General features: G+C 38.8%; 2 protein-coding genes across 4 annotated transcripts in view; both read left to right on the top strand.

Moving 5' to 3' along the window:
- The window catches only part of vaspb (vasodilator stimulated phosphoprotein b), a 33,605-nt gene extending 32,114 nt beyond the window's left edge, over positions 1–1,491 (top strand). For both annotated transcript variants that reach the window (XM_078246552.1, XM_078246551.1), the window contains one exon: positions 21–1,491. In XM_078246552.1, the coding sequence (XP_078102678.1) occupies positions 21–55 (35 nt within the window). In that variant the 3' untranslated portion in view covers positions 56–1,491. The remainder of the gene's footprint in view (positions 1–20) is intronic.
- Positions 1,492–2,064: 573 nt separating this feature from the next.
- LOC144515568 (clathrin heavy chain 1-like) overlaps positions 2,065–13,621 on the top strand; it is a 29,866-nt gene continuing 18,309 nt past the window's right edge. For both annotated transcript variants that reach the window (XM_078246549.1, XM_078246548.1), the window contains exons 1-6: positions 2,065–2,432; positions 4,557–4,764; positions 10,075–10,343; positions 11,002–11,163; positions 11,324–11,437; positions 12,597–12,770. In XM_078246549.1, coding sequence (XP_078102675.1) covers positions 2,391–2,432; positions 4,557–4,764; positions 10,075–10,343; positions 11,002–11,163; positions 11,324–11,437; positions 12,597–12,770 — 969 coding nt within the window. In that variant the 5' untranslated portion in view covers positions 2,065–2,390. The remainder of the gene's footprint in view (positions 2,433–4,556; positions 4,765–10,074; positions 10,344–11,001; positions 11,164–11,323; positions 11,438–12,596; positions 12,771–13,621) is intronic.

Below are 13,621 nucleotides of genomic sequence, written 5' to 3'. Positions count from 1 at the left end.
CTCCTCTTCCCTTTCCACAGCCTTTATTCAGGAGCTGCAAAAGAGAAGCACATAGTTCTGCTGAGTGTCAGGTGTAACGGAGGAATGTGATAGATGGAGGTGGTTGAGGACCATTGGGACCTCTCCTCCACTGCACCCTTCCATGTAGCCCAGGGATTTCTCCTTTTCTCCTACACATTTTCTCTTTTCTCTCTCTCCTACACAAACACATGTGAGCATACTTGCTTATGTGTAAATCATGCATATTCACTTCATGTAAATGGTAACCCAGGGAAGCTCCTCACGTCGCCATCCGGCACTTTTGATGATCACTCACTAATATTGCGGCTGTGATTCCATCTATCCCATCTCTCCCCTGTTCATTCATCCCGTCCCCTTGTATCCTCGGTGTTCATTTTCAACTGAACCAATTCAGAGTACATAGCTACAGCCACAGTTGCTCTTCCAATTCATCATCATGTACACTCATCATAACCCTCTTTTCTGCAGAAATCCTGCTACTTGTCTTCTCCCTTCTGCTTTCAGACGCACCATTTACTGATAGAGCAGATTCAGTATTCAGGTACAATGTATTCGTCACATTTTTACTGTAATAGCAAGATGCTGGGATGCTTTTTTTTTCTCTTTCTCAGTCGGCAAACAATTGTTCAACCTCAAACACTGCTACAGATAGTTTGGTTTAGACATCTGCTAGTAGGTTATTGTCTCTAATGGTAGTTGGAGGTGGAAAAACAACAATAATCGAGGATGGATCAGAGTCCCCAACTCCCTGACTACTGCAGTGTCTCTCCGTCAAGTGGACTTTCAGCTCCCAGCAATGGCTAAGAACTTAAACAGCACAACACAAGCCATCACTGCTGCAAGATGGAGAAGTTAGAAGAAGAAGAAGAGGAGGAGACAAGTAAAGGGAATCTGATGGACAACTTGAGTGCTGTGAAAGAGGAGTGTGTTGTAGTTCTATGATGTGTGAGAAATGTATTCTCTTTGCATTGCACTTGTTCCAGAGGAAGTGTGTCTGTGTGCCACGCTGCCTTCACAGACTATTCCCTCTCACTCAAAATGAGATATTTGTTGGCCAGTGCAGTGGTCCTACACTGTGCTTCTGCTAGTAATTTTCTTCCATTCTAGCTATGTTTTCTAACTTTCAAACATAAACAAATGGCCATGATGAGGTCAGTTAATTTGGCCATGACCAACTGCCTTGAGAATATATATATATATATATATATATATATATATATATATATATATTTGTTTTGAGGGAAAATGTTAGCAAAAATGAAATGGTGTTTCTATTTTAATTGAAATGACTGGTGAATGGGGATTTCTTTTTTTCAATGATTTGTTTTCTTATGAAATGTTATTTTGGGTTTACTGTTTCTTTTTTCTAATAGAGTCTAGGCTTTTTACACTGAAATATTAAGAAAACAGCTTAGAGACACTGGATTAGAAATGCCTTTATAGTCGAATACAGCTGCTTCTTGAAATGCATTACTTTGTCTTGAGTCATCTTTTGCATCCTGTTGTAAGACTTCTTTAAATTCAGACTAACTGAATTTGAAACTATGGGCTTAATTGCACCAACACCCTTATCCAAACTCAATATGCTGTCATGGATTAAAAAATGTACTGTATTAATTTTTATGGAGTTGACGTACATGGGCTATTTATAAGTTGGTTTTATGGAGAGAAAGATGAACTACGATCTGTGAAACTGTTGAGTAGAAACACACATTGTATTTTGCTTAAATTGAAAAACGTCTCATAATGAGAAAAAATAATTATATTATTTTTTTTATTTTGAGATACTAAGTCATTATTTTGAGAAAGTTCCTCATAATGACTTACATGATCTTTTTTTTCATCAAATCAGCGGAAATGGCCTTCCATAGCTATTTATGAGTGGGTTTTATGGAGAAATTGACTACAATCTGTGAAACTGTTAAGAGTAGAAACACACAGACATTGTATTTTGCTTAATTTCCAAAAAAAATAAAGACAAAATTGATGATACCCATCCTTTACACAGGGCCAGAGCCAGTGTCCTTCCAGAGCTCCCTGGATGCTTCCGGATTGAGAAGGCTCTGAGCCGTTTCCGCCGCCATTGCGGATTTTGGACAGAAGATCAGCCGTAGCCACTGCTATCCATCGATGCAGTGCAAGACGCAAACGCAGAAGGGGGACATTTTTGACATTTTCACTGATACCAGATTTAGGGAACACGATTAACAACACCGTATATTATTTTTTATCGTGTTTTTCTTGTTTTCACTGACTGGCTCCGACCTACACGCACAGTGAGGAGGTCGTAGCTAGCGCGGTGCTACTGCCTAGCTAGCCAGCTGTACGGCTAGGATTTCAGAACTCTGGAGGAGCTCAAGGAAACCACCATGGCTCAAATCCTACCTATCCGCTTCCAGGAGCACCTACAGGTATAGGAACACCAACATTCTCATTATTTGTGGATTTCCCCGCTTAACAAGCTAACTTTAAACGTCAATACCCGCAGCAAATGAATGACCTCCCCTCCCCCGTTTAGTCAGCTGCTAAGCTAACAATTAGCTTTTCAGGTTAGCAACTCTCATTCATTGCACTGATGCTGTTGCCTAGTCGACTCAACGCTAGCCGACGTTAGCTGTCAACGACGACCCGGGGGAGAAACTAGTTAACATTCAACACTTTCCCCTGACCTTCAGTGACCAGTTCTTTCTTATTGACCTATGCATGGCTACACTAGATTAACAAATAGCTATTATATGTTAGCTAATCGTTACAGTTAACGTTATTGTGTCGTGAGGGTTGTTGGAGTCACGTCATCTTACGTTAATCGTAGCTAACGTTATGTGTTCAGTCCTCGACCTGACCAACATCAAAGCATATCGCTAGGATGGCTGCTTTGATACACCTATAATGTTATTATTACACGGACCCTTTGATGGTGATGTGTCAAGTGATTAAGGCTGGGTATCGTTAAAAAATGTTAGGTACCGATACTGCGAATTCGATACCAGATCATGAACAATACTTTTTTTCGATACCAATTTTATAAGGCACATTTTTTTTTCCAGCTCCTTTACGCCTATGTGATGTACGCGGTAGTCAAGCCTCTCAAAATACAACAACACATGAACCCCATCTCTGTGCATAATGTAGTGTTTTTCCTGCATGCTGTGTAATATTAGACAGCCAATCACAAGCATTATTAGATCTTGGTACAAGCATGCTGCATACTTATTGGCTCACTGAGACATACTCATTAGGTATTGGATTTTGGCATTGAATGACAAGGCATTTTTCAATACTCCATACTATGGAGGCAATTTCGTGGTGCTTAAAATGATCAAAGTTTGGTACCCAGCCCTACAAGTGATGTACTTAACCTAGCTAGTAGCTGTAAAACTGTGGTTAGCGACAGACTGACTGGAGCCTATGCCCTACAGTAAAGGCTTATTTCTGGTTGTACGTAGGCTTTACGTAGAGACTATGCCGAGCCTACGTAAGTGGCTTACGCCGTTGTGAGGATTTATACTTGTGCCCTGGCACGTCCACGTCGTTCTAGCGTATTTATTTAAGAGAATAGCAGAGCCTGTATGTGTGTGTGCGTAGTGAGTGTGTGGTAGAGCAAGTGAGTGTCACAGGGGTTAGGTTCGGAGCAAGTACCGACTCCGGCAGGAGAGAAACACTTTCTCCCCTGTGCTTTCTGACCATAATCGGAAAGCTGTAGCAGGAAAAGTTATCCCTCGCCTTGATTTCATGTTGCTTACGGAGAAGGAGAACCCAGAAATAAGTAGAGGAAAATGCGATGCTACCAAGACATGGCCAAGCAGGCCAATCTCAGTCATTAGGCTCCGGAGTAGGGTACGTATTTACCTTTAGCGTAGATTAAACACAGAACCATAAATCAAGCTTAAGGTTGTGTGACAGCAGGCCATTTATACAGCTGAGGAGAGAATGTTATTCTGTAGAAGTTTCTATACGTGAAATGTTACCTCCTCATCCAGCTGTCGGAGGTGAACCAGGTAGTCCACCCATTCTGTCGGTAATGACATCCTCAAACCAGGCTAATAATAAATTCAATTTTAAGCATCTTTCATGTAACCCAAGGACACATTTACAGAAAACAAGACTTGAGGTAGTCTTTTTGACATGTGCTTGACAGGGTTTAATACCATCAGAGCTACTTGTTCCTTTAGATTCTGTTGTGCCAGGAATTTGCAGCAGAAGTTGCCATTTAGCCTAAAATAAACAAAGTAACCACTACAATTTATTAAAACAAAAAAAGAAGGTAAAATTATGACTTAAATGTGTAAGCTCATCATCCTAGTTATAATTTATTATAAAGTGTGACTTGAAATGATTTTATGGATAATGATGCCTTAGGTGTTGATATGGTGTTCCCTCCTTACTTGGACTCCTACATATCTGTTATCTTTACATAAAGGACCATAATGTAAATAAGTATTGTACTTAATTTGTATCATCCTTGAGACATTTTTTAAAGTAAACTATGTTGGCCATGGGCTGCTACTAAAACAGGTCATGTGTTCATATCTCAGCTCCAGAACCTGGGAATCAACCCAGCCAACATTGGATTCAGCACTCTTACTATGGAGTCCGACAAGTTCATCTGTATAAGAGAGAAAGTGGGAGAGCAGGCCCAGGTTGTCATCATCGATATGGCCGACCCCAATAATCCCATCCGCAGGCCCATCTCTGCAGACAGCGCCATCATGAACCCTGCCAGCAAGGTTATTGCCCTTAAAGGTAAGCTCTAGCTGAAATGCATATCTAGCGCTGTTAGCACATAGCTTTGTGTGCCACCAAGATAGGAGTGTGCTAGGTTTCTGGAAGCACATAGACTAAAAAGTAAACAGTTTTGCCCGGTCACATACCTTGGTATGGTGCTTTTCTAATACATTGGGTCATTTGTGTAAAAAAAAATTGTGTTGTCAGTCAGTTCTGTAGCTGTCACAGTCTGCTTTTCATTTTGATGTTCATATGTAGACCACCCCATTTCTGTTTGTCAAAAAGGTTTCAGTAGCTAAGGTATAGTGTAACAAATTTAAATGTACAAGGCATTGATATTTTAGGAAAGGTAGCCGTAGTACTAGTGGTAGTAAAATGTCATGCTGTCATGAATGCTTTGTCTATTTTGCTTGTTTTTGCTCTTTTTTCATTTCCTACTGCTTTCTTATGTTTGCAGACGGTGAGTTGAATTTTACATATCATGAGTCGTCAAAGTGTAATCCTGTTTGCACTGTCTTGAAATGTTTGCACACTTGGTCATTTTAATGAATGCTTGGATTTACAATAACAACACAAACAAGCATAGCAAAAGTAAGAGGGCAGCTTAAAGGACTGTATCTTTTTTCGTGTGTGTGTGTGTTTGTCCCATTTGCGCTACATATATTTTATATTACAACTGACCGTTTTTTGAAACATCAGAATCCATTAAACATAGTTTAATGAATGCACTGACTTGGAGGCGAAAACCTCCCAGAGGTTGACTCACAAGTAGCAAACCTCAGGGCTAACATAGGCAGTGTGATAATCATGTAAATCTGGCTGCCTCTTCATAAAAAAAAAAAAAAAATGAGTTTCTCTTTTACTTTTAAGTTGTCAGTCAAAATTTCAAGGCACCCACGTAACATAATACACAGCTCTGCCAGAAAATGGTCTTTGAAGAAAAAAATCTTATATTAATTGAATTTAAACAAACCCCGGCATTAATGTAGAATCAGTTGAATATTTAGAAATGTTACAAAATATGTGCCTTGGAAAATAGTTGGTAGTAATGTATATGTATGTACATTACCGGTCAAAAGTTTGGGGTCACGTGCTTACATAATTGCAAAAGGGTTGTCGACTGTTGTAGAAAGAAGCTGATCTTTAATGCAATATCTACATTGACCATTATCAGCAACCATTCATCCAATGTTCCAAAGGTTTACTAATCTGATATCATTTTAAAAGGCTAACTGAGAAAACATTGGAGAACCCTTTTGCAATTATGTAAGCACATAATGTAATCTGAAAACTGCTGCCCTGGTTAAAAAAACAATGCAACTGATCTCAGCTGGTATTCTGTCTATAATGGAGTGGAATGGACATTTCTAAGTGACCCCAAACTTTTGACCGGTAGTGTATGTAGTAAAAGGGCTAAAACATGCAGAAAAAGGTCATTTAAACAATGGGAAAACCAAGCAAGCAGTGACATTTAGGCTAGTCTTGAATAAATTGTAAGTCATTCTATATTGCTGTCTTGTGGACATGTTCCTATGAAGTTGGCGTTATTTAGTGTTCCTGATGTACAAAGCACAACGGTAATACTAGTTCTCATTAGAATTGTGTTCCACTGGCCTGTGATGTCATAGTCATATATATATAAATATATATATATATATATATATATATATATATATATATGGGCTGTCAAAATAACGCTGCTATTTTCGATGATTAATCTGAGAATAATCTGCTAAAAAAATAACGCTTATGGGGATAATGGATAATTTGCGTTTTTTTAACGCCGCTAATTTGATAATTAATCTGAGAAAAAATAACGCTGCTAAAAAAAATAACGCAGATTAATCCATTCCATATTGACGCTTTGCATACAGACGAAAAATCTGGTTCCACTGATATTTCTGCGCTTCTCTCTGCTGCTCTGAAACAGACGTTACAGGAAACACAAACACCGCTGCACGTGACGCTAGTTAACACTATACTCAACAGCAGCTAACGTTAGCCTACCGCTAGCTAGTAGCTGGATTAAACACGGTTAAAATGCTGACAGCTAAACGGTGTAAAGTTTGACTGTGTTTTACTGTAGAGGATTCAACACCGGTATGTAACAATCTGCAGCTGCCATCGGAGAAACACAGCCGGTGCGTTCAATGAAACTGGTAAACTACAGCTTCGTGGTGCATTTGAAGTTATTGTAAATGTCCTTTTCCTATCTGGTTGTTGTTGTTTTTGTCGTTCAACAGCAATTTACTAATGAAATCATTTTTAATCGATTGACAGCCCTAATATAGGGCTGTCAATCGATTAAAATCTAATTAATTACATACTCTGATTAATTAATCGAAATTAATCGCATACATAATTAACGGTGCCTGAACCGATACTTTTTAAGAAAGTAATAAAAGAAAAGAAGAAAAAAAGGGTACTAAACAGCAGTTGGTGACATTAAAGAACGGCTTGTTTATTGCTAAGGCCATATGGTCAAAATTAAATGATTTAATAATAATGTATAACAATAACAATAACTTATTTCACTAGTAAATTGCTGTTGAACGACAAAAACAACAACCAGATAGGAAAAGGACATTTACAATAACTTCAAATGCACCACGAGGCTGTAGTTTACCAGTTTCAAATATCTATCTATCTATCTATCGGTCAGCAGAGGACAGTTTATTCCTACCTGTTAGCAGGGTATTGGCTGGTACATTGGTTTGTTTTTTGTTTGTTTCTCTACTTCGTTCAAGTGCTAATCTAGCCTTGGCTTTGTTGTGATATAATTTATATTATATATGCCCAATTTTCCATTAAGTTACTATATGTAGAGTTATGATGAGACTGTCACATATAGCAAAGCACAGAATAATGACATAGGAAGATGCATGTAATGAATGTTAATTATACATAATGTATCAATTACAGAGCAAGCTGAAATGCATATCAATAGTTTGTCTTGCTTGGGTCTATCTATTCCAGCTTCCAGTATGAGAAAGAAAACGAGCAAGCATGCAAGAGAGTGAAACTGAGCTGAAACTTAACTTTATTTGGTGGTAGTTTATCATTGTCATATATTCAACTAGATGTGCAAGGTTTTGAGAATGATGATGGTCATGGATTAACCTGTGACACCAGTCTCAGAGATCAAATGAATGTGCAGGGACAATCTTGACTGGCCAGACCCAGGATACTGCAGAGATCAAAGCCAAATGTGGTGCTTTCTTTTGGTTACTTTCCTCCTTTTGGCCTGTTTTTGCAAGATACTGCTATCTGGACCTACTACCGTTTACATTATGTCAAAGGAGTCTTCTTAGGTGGCTTATAGAACTGCTTGGATGTTGAATGTTGCTGTTGAATAACCTCTGTTTCAAGTGCAGTATATGTGCTCTAGACATACTGCTGATTTTCACTTAGCTTCTTGTCACTGCATTTTATGTAGACAGTCTTTTTTTCAATGTACTATACATGCAGTATTACCAAAGCATTTGTTCAGAAATGTCACTGTATGCATTGTCACTCATATGCTGTATTAACAGTTATTTGTGGGGTTTAGTGTGGTTGAGGCTTGCCTGATTAATCTAAAATGTGTCTTGGGTCCAAAGAATTGGCTTGCGTTTCTTCCAGTGAGACTAGAGAAAAAAAATAGAATGGGCGTGTCGTAGGGCTGGGCGATAGGGAGAAAATCAGATATCACAATATTTGTGACCAAATACCTCAATGTAGATATTGCGGCGATATTCTAGGGTTGACAATTTGTGCTTTAACAAAATATCTTCACACTTTTTAGATTTTAGATAAATAATCATCAGTAATGTGGACATTATGTCTAAGTGGGGAAAAGGCAAATAATAGAACAGCTACAACAGTCTGGTAAGTTCAGAAAAGTACATCACTTTACTGTAATGCAGCCTTTAAAACCAGTAAAAGGCAACACTTATGTCATTATTACGATATCCAAAATCTAAGACGATATCTAGTCTCATATCACGATATCGATATATAGCCCAGCCCTAGGCGTGTGAGTGCATCCGTCCAGCATCCTTCTCATCATCACATCTGTTTGTGTGCTTTGTGGTCGTCTTTCGCTAATCTGCATTCAGACCCAACCCAAATTCCCACATCCCCCATTTTAGGATTACATTTTGAAGTGAATCCCTTAAGAGCTATAACAACATGCCTGTAGTTTTATTTCTCTAGTAGGTGAAGGTGGTGGAGGGCTGGACACGGGCCATAAAGCCTCATTTTGACTTGCATTCGGCACCATGTTTTCTTGCAGACGTTGGTTCCTAATTGATCTGGTTGAAGATCAGTAGAGAATTGGACCATTATACCAAAACAACATGGAAAGCCATTGTTGATCCAGTTGAGAAGCACAGAAAGCGTAGTAGTAGTTGTAATATCTTAAAGCGTGCATCCAGACCGAAAATAGCACGGTGTTATTGATGCAGGTGTCTTTTTACAAGTGGGATTATGAAATTGGATCCAGGATATCCAGTTTAAGTAATAGATCCATGAGTTTAAAGGCTAATCGGACACCAAATGCTGCATATTGTATATCCTACAAGACAGGATTTTATAATTTTGGAAAATTATTACAGTGACAATCATTTTAGCATCCATTGCAATGATACAAGGGCAACTGTAGCGATATCCCGTTCACATTGCAAATTAATTTACCTGGACTCTGCATCTGCACAGATTTAGCCAAAGTAGTGCTTTGCCTTATGCTGTTGCATAGCGTTGTGGAAAAAGTTGAGCCACATTCAACTTTTTTGTCGCCCTTCCTCGGTGTGTCAACACACTGCCCTCATTGAAATGAATGAAAGGACTGCATTTTTTGATGCATTGCTAATGTCAGTCTAAACACAGTCTAGACCGTTTGTTTGAGTTTCTCAAATTTAAAAACAATCTCTTTTTATAGAGGAGTTTTCACATTATCCCAAGAGGTTTCCATATTCAGCCTCAACTAAATAGATTTCATTTCTCACTGACGTTTGTTGCATCAGACCTAACTGAATGCAGATCAAACAGTGGTTGCCCTATTGTTGGTCTTGTCTCTTGTTTTGTCACTGATACTGGCTTTTTGTATGGTCCTTTGGCATTACTTAAACCAAACCCTGACTACCAACATCTCTCCAGCAATTGGAAGTTGGTATGCTCAAATCGTATGTTTACTCCCAAAGTTTGCTGTGGTTTGTGCGTGGTAGCTTTAGTCACTAACTGATTTTGCTTCTTCTTTCTTCTTTTACTATCATTATTGGAATGTTTTGGGTAGGGGGGGGGTCACAGCGTTCATCACTGTACGTTAACCTTAGCTCTGAATATTTTCAGCGGCAAAAACCCTGCAGATCTTTAACATTGAGATGAAGAGCAAGATGAAGGCTCACACGATGACCGATGACGTGACCTTCTGGAAGTGGATCTCCCTCAACACCGTTGCCCTTGTCACCGACAATGCAGTCTACCATTGGAGCATGGAGGGTGATTCTCAGCCAATCAAAGTCTTTGACCGTCACTCCAGCCTGGCAGGCTGCCAGATCATCAACTACCGCACTGATGCCAAACAGAAGTGGTTGCTGCTTATTGGCATTTCAGCACAGGTAATCATTTTGACAAAATATTGTTAACACATTCACTAAATACTATCGAACCATGGGCTGGGTGAATACTCGATTCTGATTGGCTGCAGGGTGTCCATTAAAAAGAGATATAGGACTACTAACGAGTTCTGGTGAAACTGACTGTTTACCGTTTATTGTGCTACATTAAATAAAAAGTAAATCTATATATTTTATTTCCAACACTGTGTAGTTCTAGTACAAAACAAAACATTCCTTTTTTGCAAACCCTTTATACAAAATAGCATCTACTTGTAAAGAGGACTTTCTAAAATCATAAAGCATTAAAGACTATATATAGAGTAGTCCTCTCAGCCATTGACTGTACCGAATCAAGCTTTTGTGACAGGCAATTCTAAACGTAACGGTAGTGTACTGTATATATAGTTTCACCTACCATAAAGTGTAATACAACATTTTTTTCAATGTCAGGGATGTGTATAATGTAAAGATATATTTGTATTAAATATTGCTGGTTAAGTTTGTGTTATAAAACAGCAGATTTCATCAGAGACTTCAATGGTCTTAGTGATGCTGTAAGCAGAGGTGTTAAATGACCAATAAAACCCCAAGAAATCCTAATGCGACTATAAATCACAGATGCTTTTGGCCTAACTTGTGGGCTTTCTCTCCTCTTTAGCAAAACCGTGTTGTCGGAGCCATGCAGCTGTACTCAGTGGACAGGAAAGTGTCTCAGCCCATTGAGGGGCATGCCGCCGGCTTTGCACAGTTCAAGATGGAGGGAAACACTGAAGAGTCAACCCTGTTCTGCTTTGCAGTGCGAGGACAGGCAGGAGGAAAGGTAAGATTTACTAGCACTGCAAAGTCTCAGGATACACTCATTTGAAAAGTGAAAATCAATAAGCATTCAGGAGCATTCAGAATCAAATTTACTACATTTTAAAATTATTTTCCACGGACCCTTGCAAGCTGATTTTATCTCAATGTCTTTTTGCTTCTAGCTGCATATCATTGAAGTAGGAACTCCGCCGACTGGGAACCAGCCATTTCCAAAGAAAGCTGTGGACGTTTTTTTCCCTCCAGAAGCTCAGAATGACTTCCCTGTTGCCATGCAGGTACACAAACTACTTAAGAGAAGACATTTAGAGCCTGTACTTGATGCCTGTTTTTGTTGTGTAAACAACCTTTCCTCCTGATTGGAAACCGTACTCCCCACTGGTTCATCACTGCCTTTAAGATTGAGATGAGGGGTGTTTTGAGGTATATAAGGGGTGTTATCAGAAACAAGAATTGTCTAGACTTGGGGTGGATTTAGTTATTGAGGTATTAACAGGGATTCCGCAGGGGTCTTAAAATAAAAAATAAAAAACTTAAATTTCAAAATCAAAATGTAAGACCTTAAAAGTCTTAAATTCGCTGAAGTATTGTGTTTTAGGTCTTAAGTAATTTTAAACAGGTCTTAATTTTCCTACGTCCATGTAGCACTACCTCTAATGCTCATTGAAATGCTCCTGCTGCACCTTAGAATATGATTTTTTTTTTTTTTTAATTTTTTTTATATTCCATGGTGTTGTAGTTCTCTCTTTTGCTAGTCCAAATATAATTGGCTGTATTACAACTACAAATAAGACCACTATGCAACTCATATTGCAGCCAATCAGCTTTCGTGTTATTGGCACAAGTCTCTTACGGATTGTACCACAGGTGTAAAAACGATTTTATTCTTCAGCTATGGGGAAGTGCAAGTTTAGCAATACTTGGCTTGAAACAAACTGAATTTAGGGCTTCTTATGCAAGAAAGCGATTAAACAGTGAGAAACATCTAACTGCTGTGAGGGTCTCCAGCCCCGGCCCCAGCACTACCTCCACACTGCCTAGGCGAGACCCACACAACAGCTCCGCAAATATTTATATATGTCGTGATATAGGTCTTAAATTTCATTCATAATGGTTTAAAAAAGGTCTTTTAAAAAGTCTTAAATTTGATGTGGTGAAACCTGCAGAAACCCTGATTTAAGAGCTGTTAAAACAGGAAGCTGTTCGACTCACTGTTTGACTTTATTGTCGATGTGTTGAAATTGCACCATTTATTTAAAAAAAATCTTTTTTTTAAAAAGGCCCTTCTGAACTGCCCCTCAGTGTGTGACATCAGACTGGGACTTGGCAATACTTCATTAGCTTTGGGTTCAGTGTCTTGCTGAAGGGCATTTTGATAATGATCTTTTTGTTTATCATTTACACATTGTAACCAGATTTCTCTTTCTGTACACCTAGATCAGTTCCAAGCAAGATGTAGTCTTTCTCATCACCAAATATGGTTACATCCACCTCTATGACCTGGAGACTGGAACTTGTATCTACATGAACAGGATCAGTGGGGAGACCATTTTTGTCACTGCCCCCCATGAGCCTACTGCGGGTATCATTGGAGTCAACAGGAAAGGACAGGTACTATAATGCAGTGGTTCTCTAATTATTTTCAATCATGTCACTTACTCTGGCCTTTTCATTTATCTAATAGTGTGAAATTCTAATTAATAAATGTTAAAAATAAGCAGCGTTTGACAGACGCTAGCAAAGGCCCTTCAAGATCTGACAGTCAAAAGAAATGACATCTTGCAGATTGCTTCTTTTTTGAATTGACTGATGGCCTCATAATAGATTCTTACCTAAATTGGTCTGTTATTGCTGACATTTGTTGATGTTAATAATTGATGATAATTCACTCTCCTTGTGGTATGTCAGCGCTTTTGTCTTATCAGCGTAGGTCCCTGGGTGTTGTCGGGTGACCTTGACCGATGAAATCTCTGATAATAACAGACTGTAGCAGCATCTTTGGTGTCAGGCAGCATGTGACAGTCACAGCAGGAGGGCTAAGCTTGGCCGAGCAGACTACACAATCTAATCTTGTTATTGCTCTTGGTTCTTACCTGCAGGTCTACCATGTGCAGCTCAGTGTACTGCACACACACACACACAAAATGTGACACTATACGCGACAATCCCTCTGTGTAATTTAGGAATGTGACAAGTACACATTTTAGGATTTAATTCCCTTAAATCTATTTTTGCATATGGGGGTGTGCACAAAGAACATGCCAACATTTCACTGTCATTTAAGAGTGCACTGTTAAAGTTAATACAGACAGGTGTCAAAGTGTTGCAAATAATCTTAGTATTTTTGTTCACTTTGCATGGAGTAGAATGTGTGGTGCTCAACCCAAGATTACTGTAGGTACTCTGGGTAAAAAATTATTCCTTATGTGAAGTTATATTACTACATATGTTTGTTTTTTTTC

The sequence above is a fragment of the Sander vitreus genome, chromosome 3 (genome assembly GCF_031162955.1).
Source record: "Sander vitreus isolate 19-12246 chromosome 3, sanVit1, whole genome shotgun sequence".
Classification (NCBI taxonomy): domain Eukaryota; kingdom Metazoa; phylum Chordata; class Actinopteri; order Perciformes; family Percidae; genus Sander; species Sander vitreus.
This window is presented reverse-complemented; position numbering and strand designations above follow the sequence as displayed.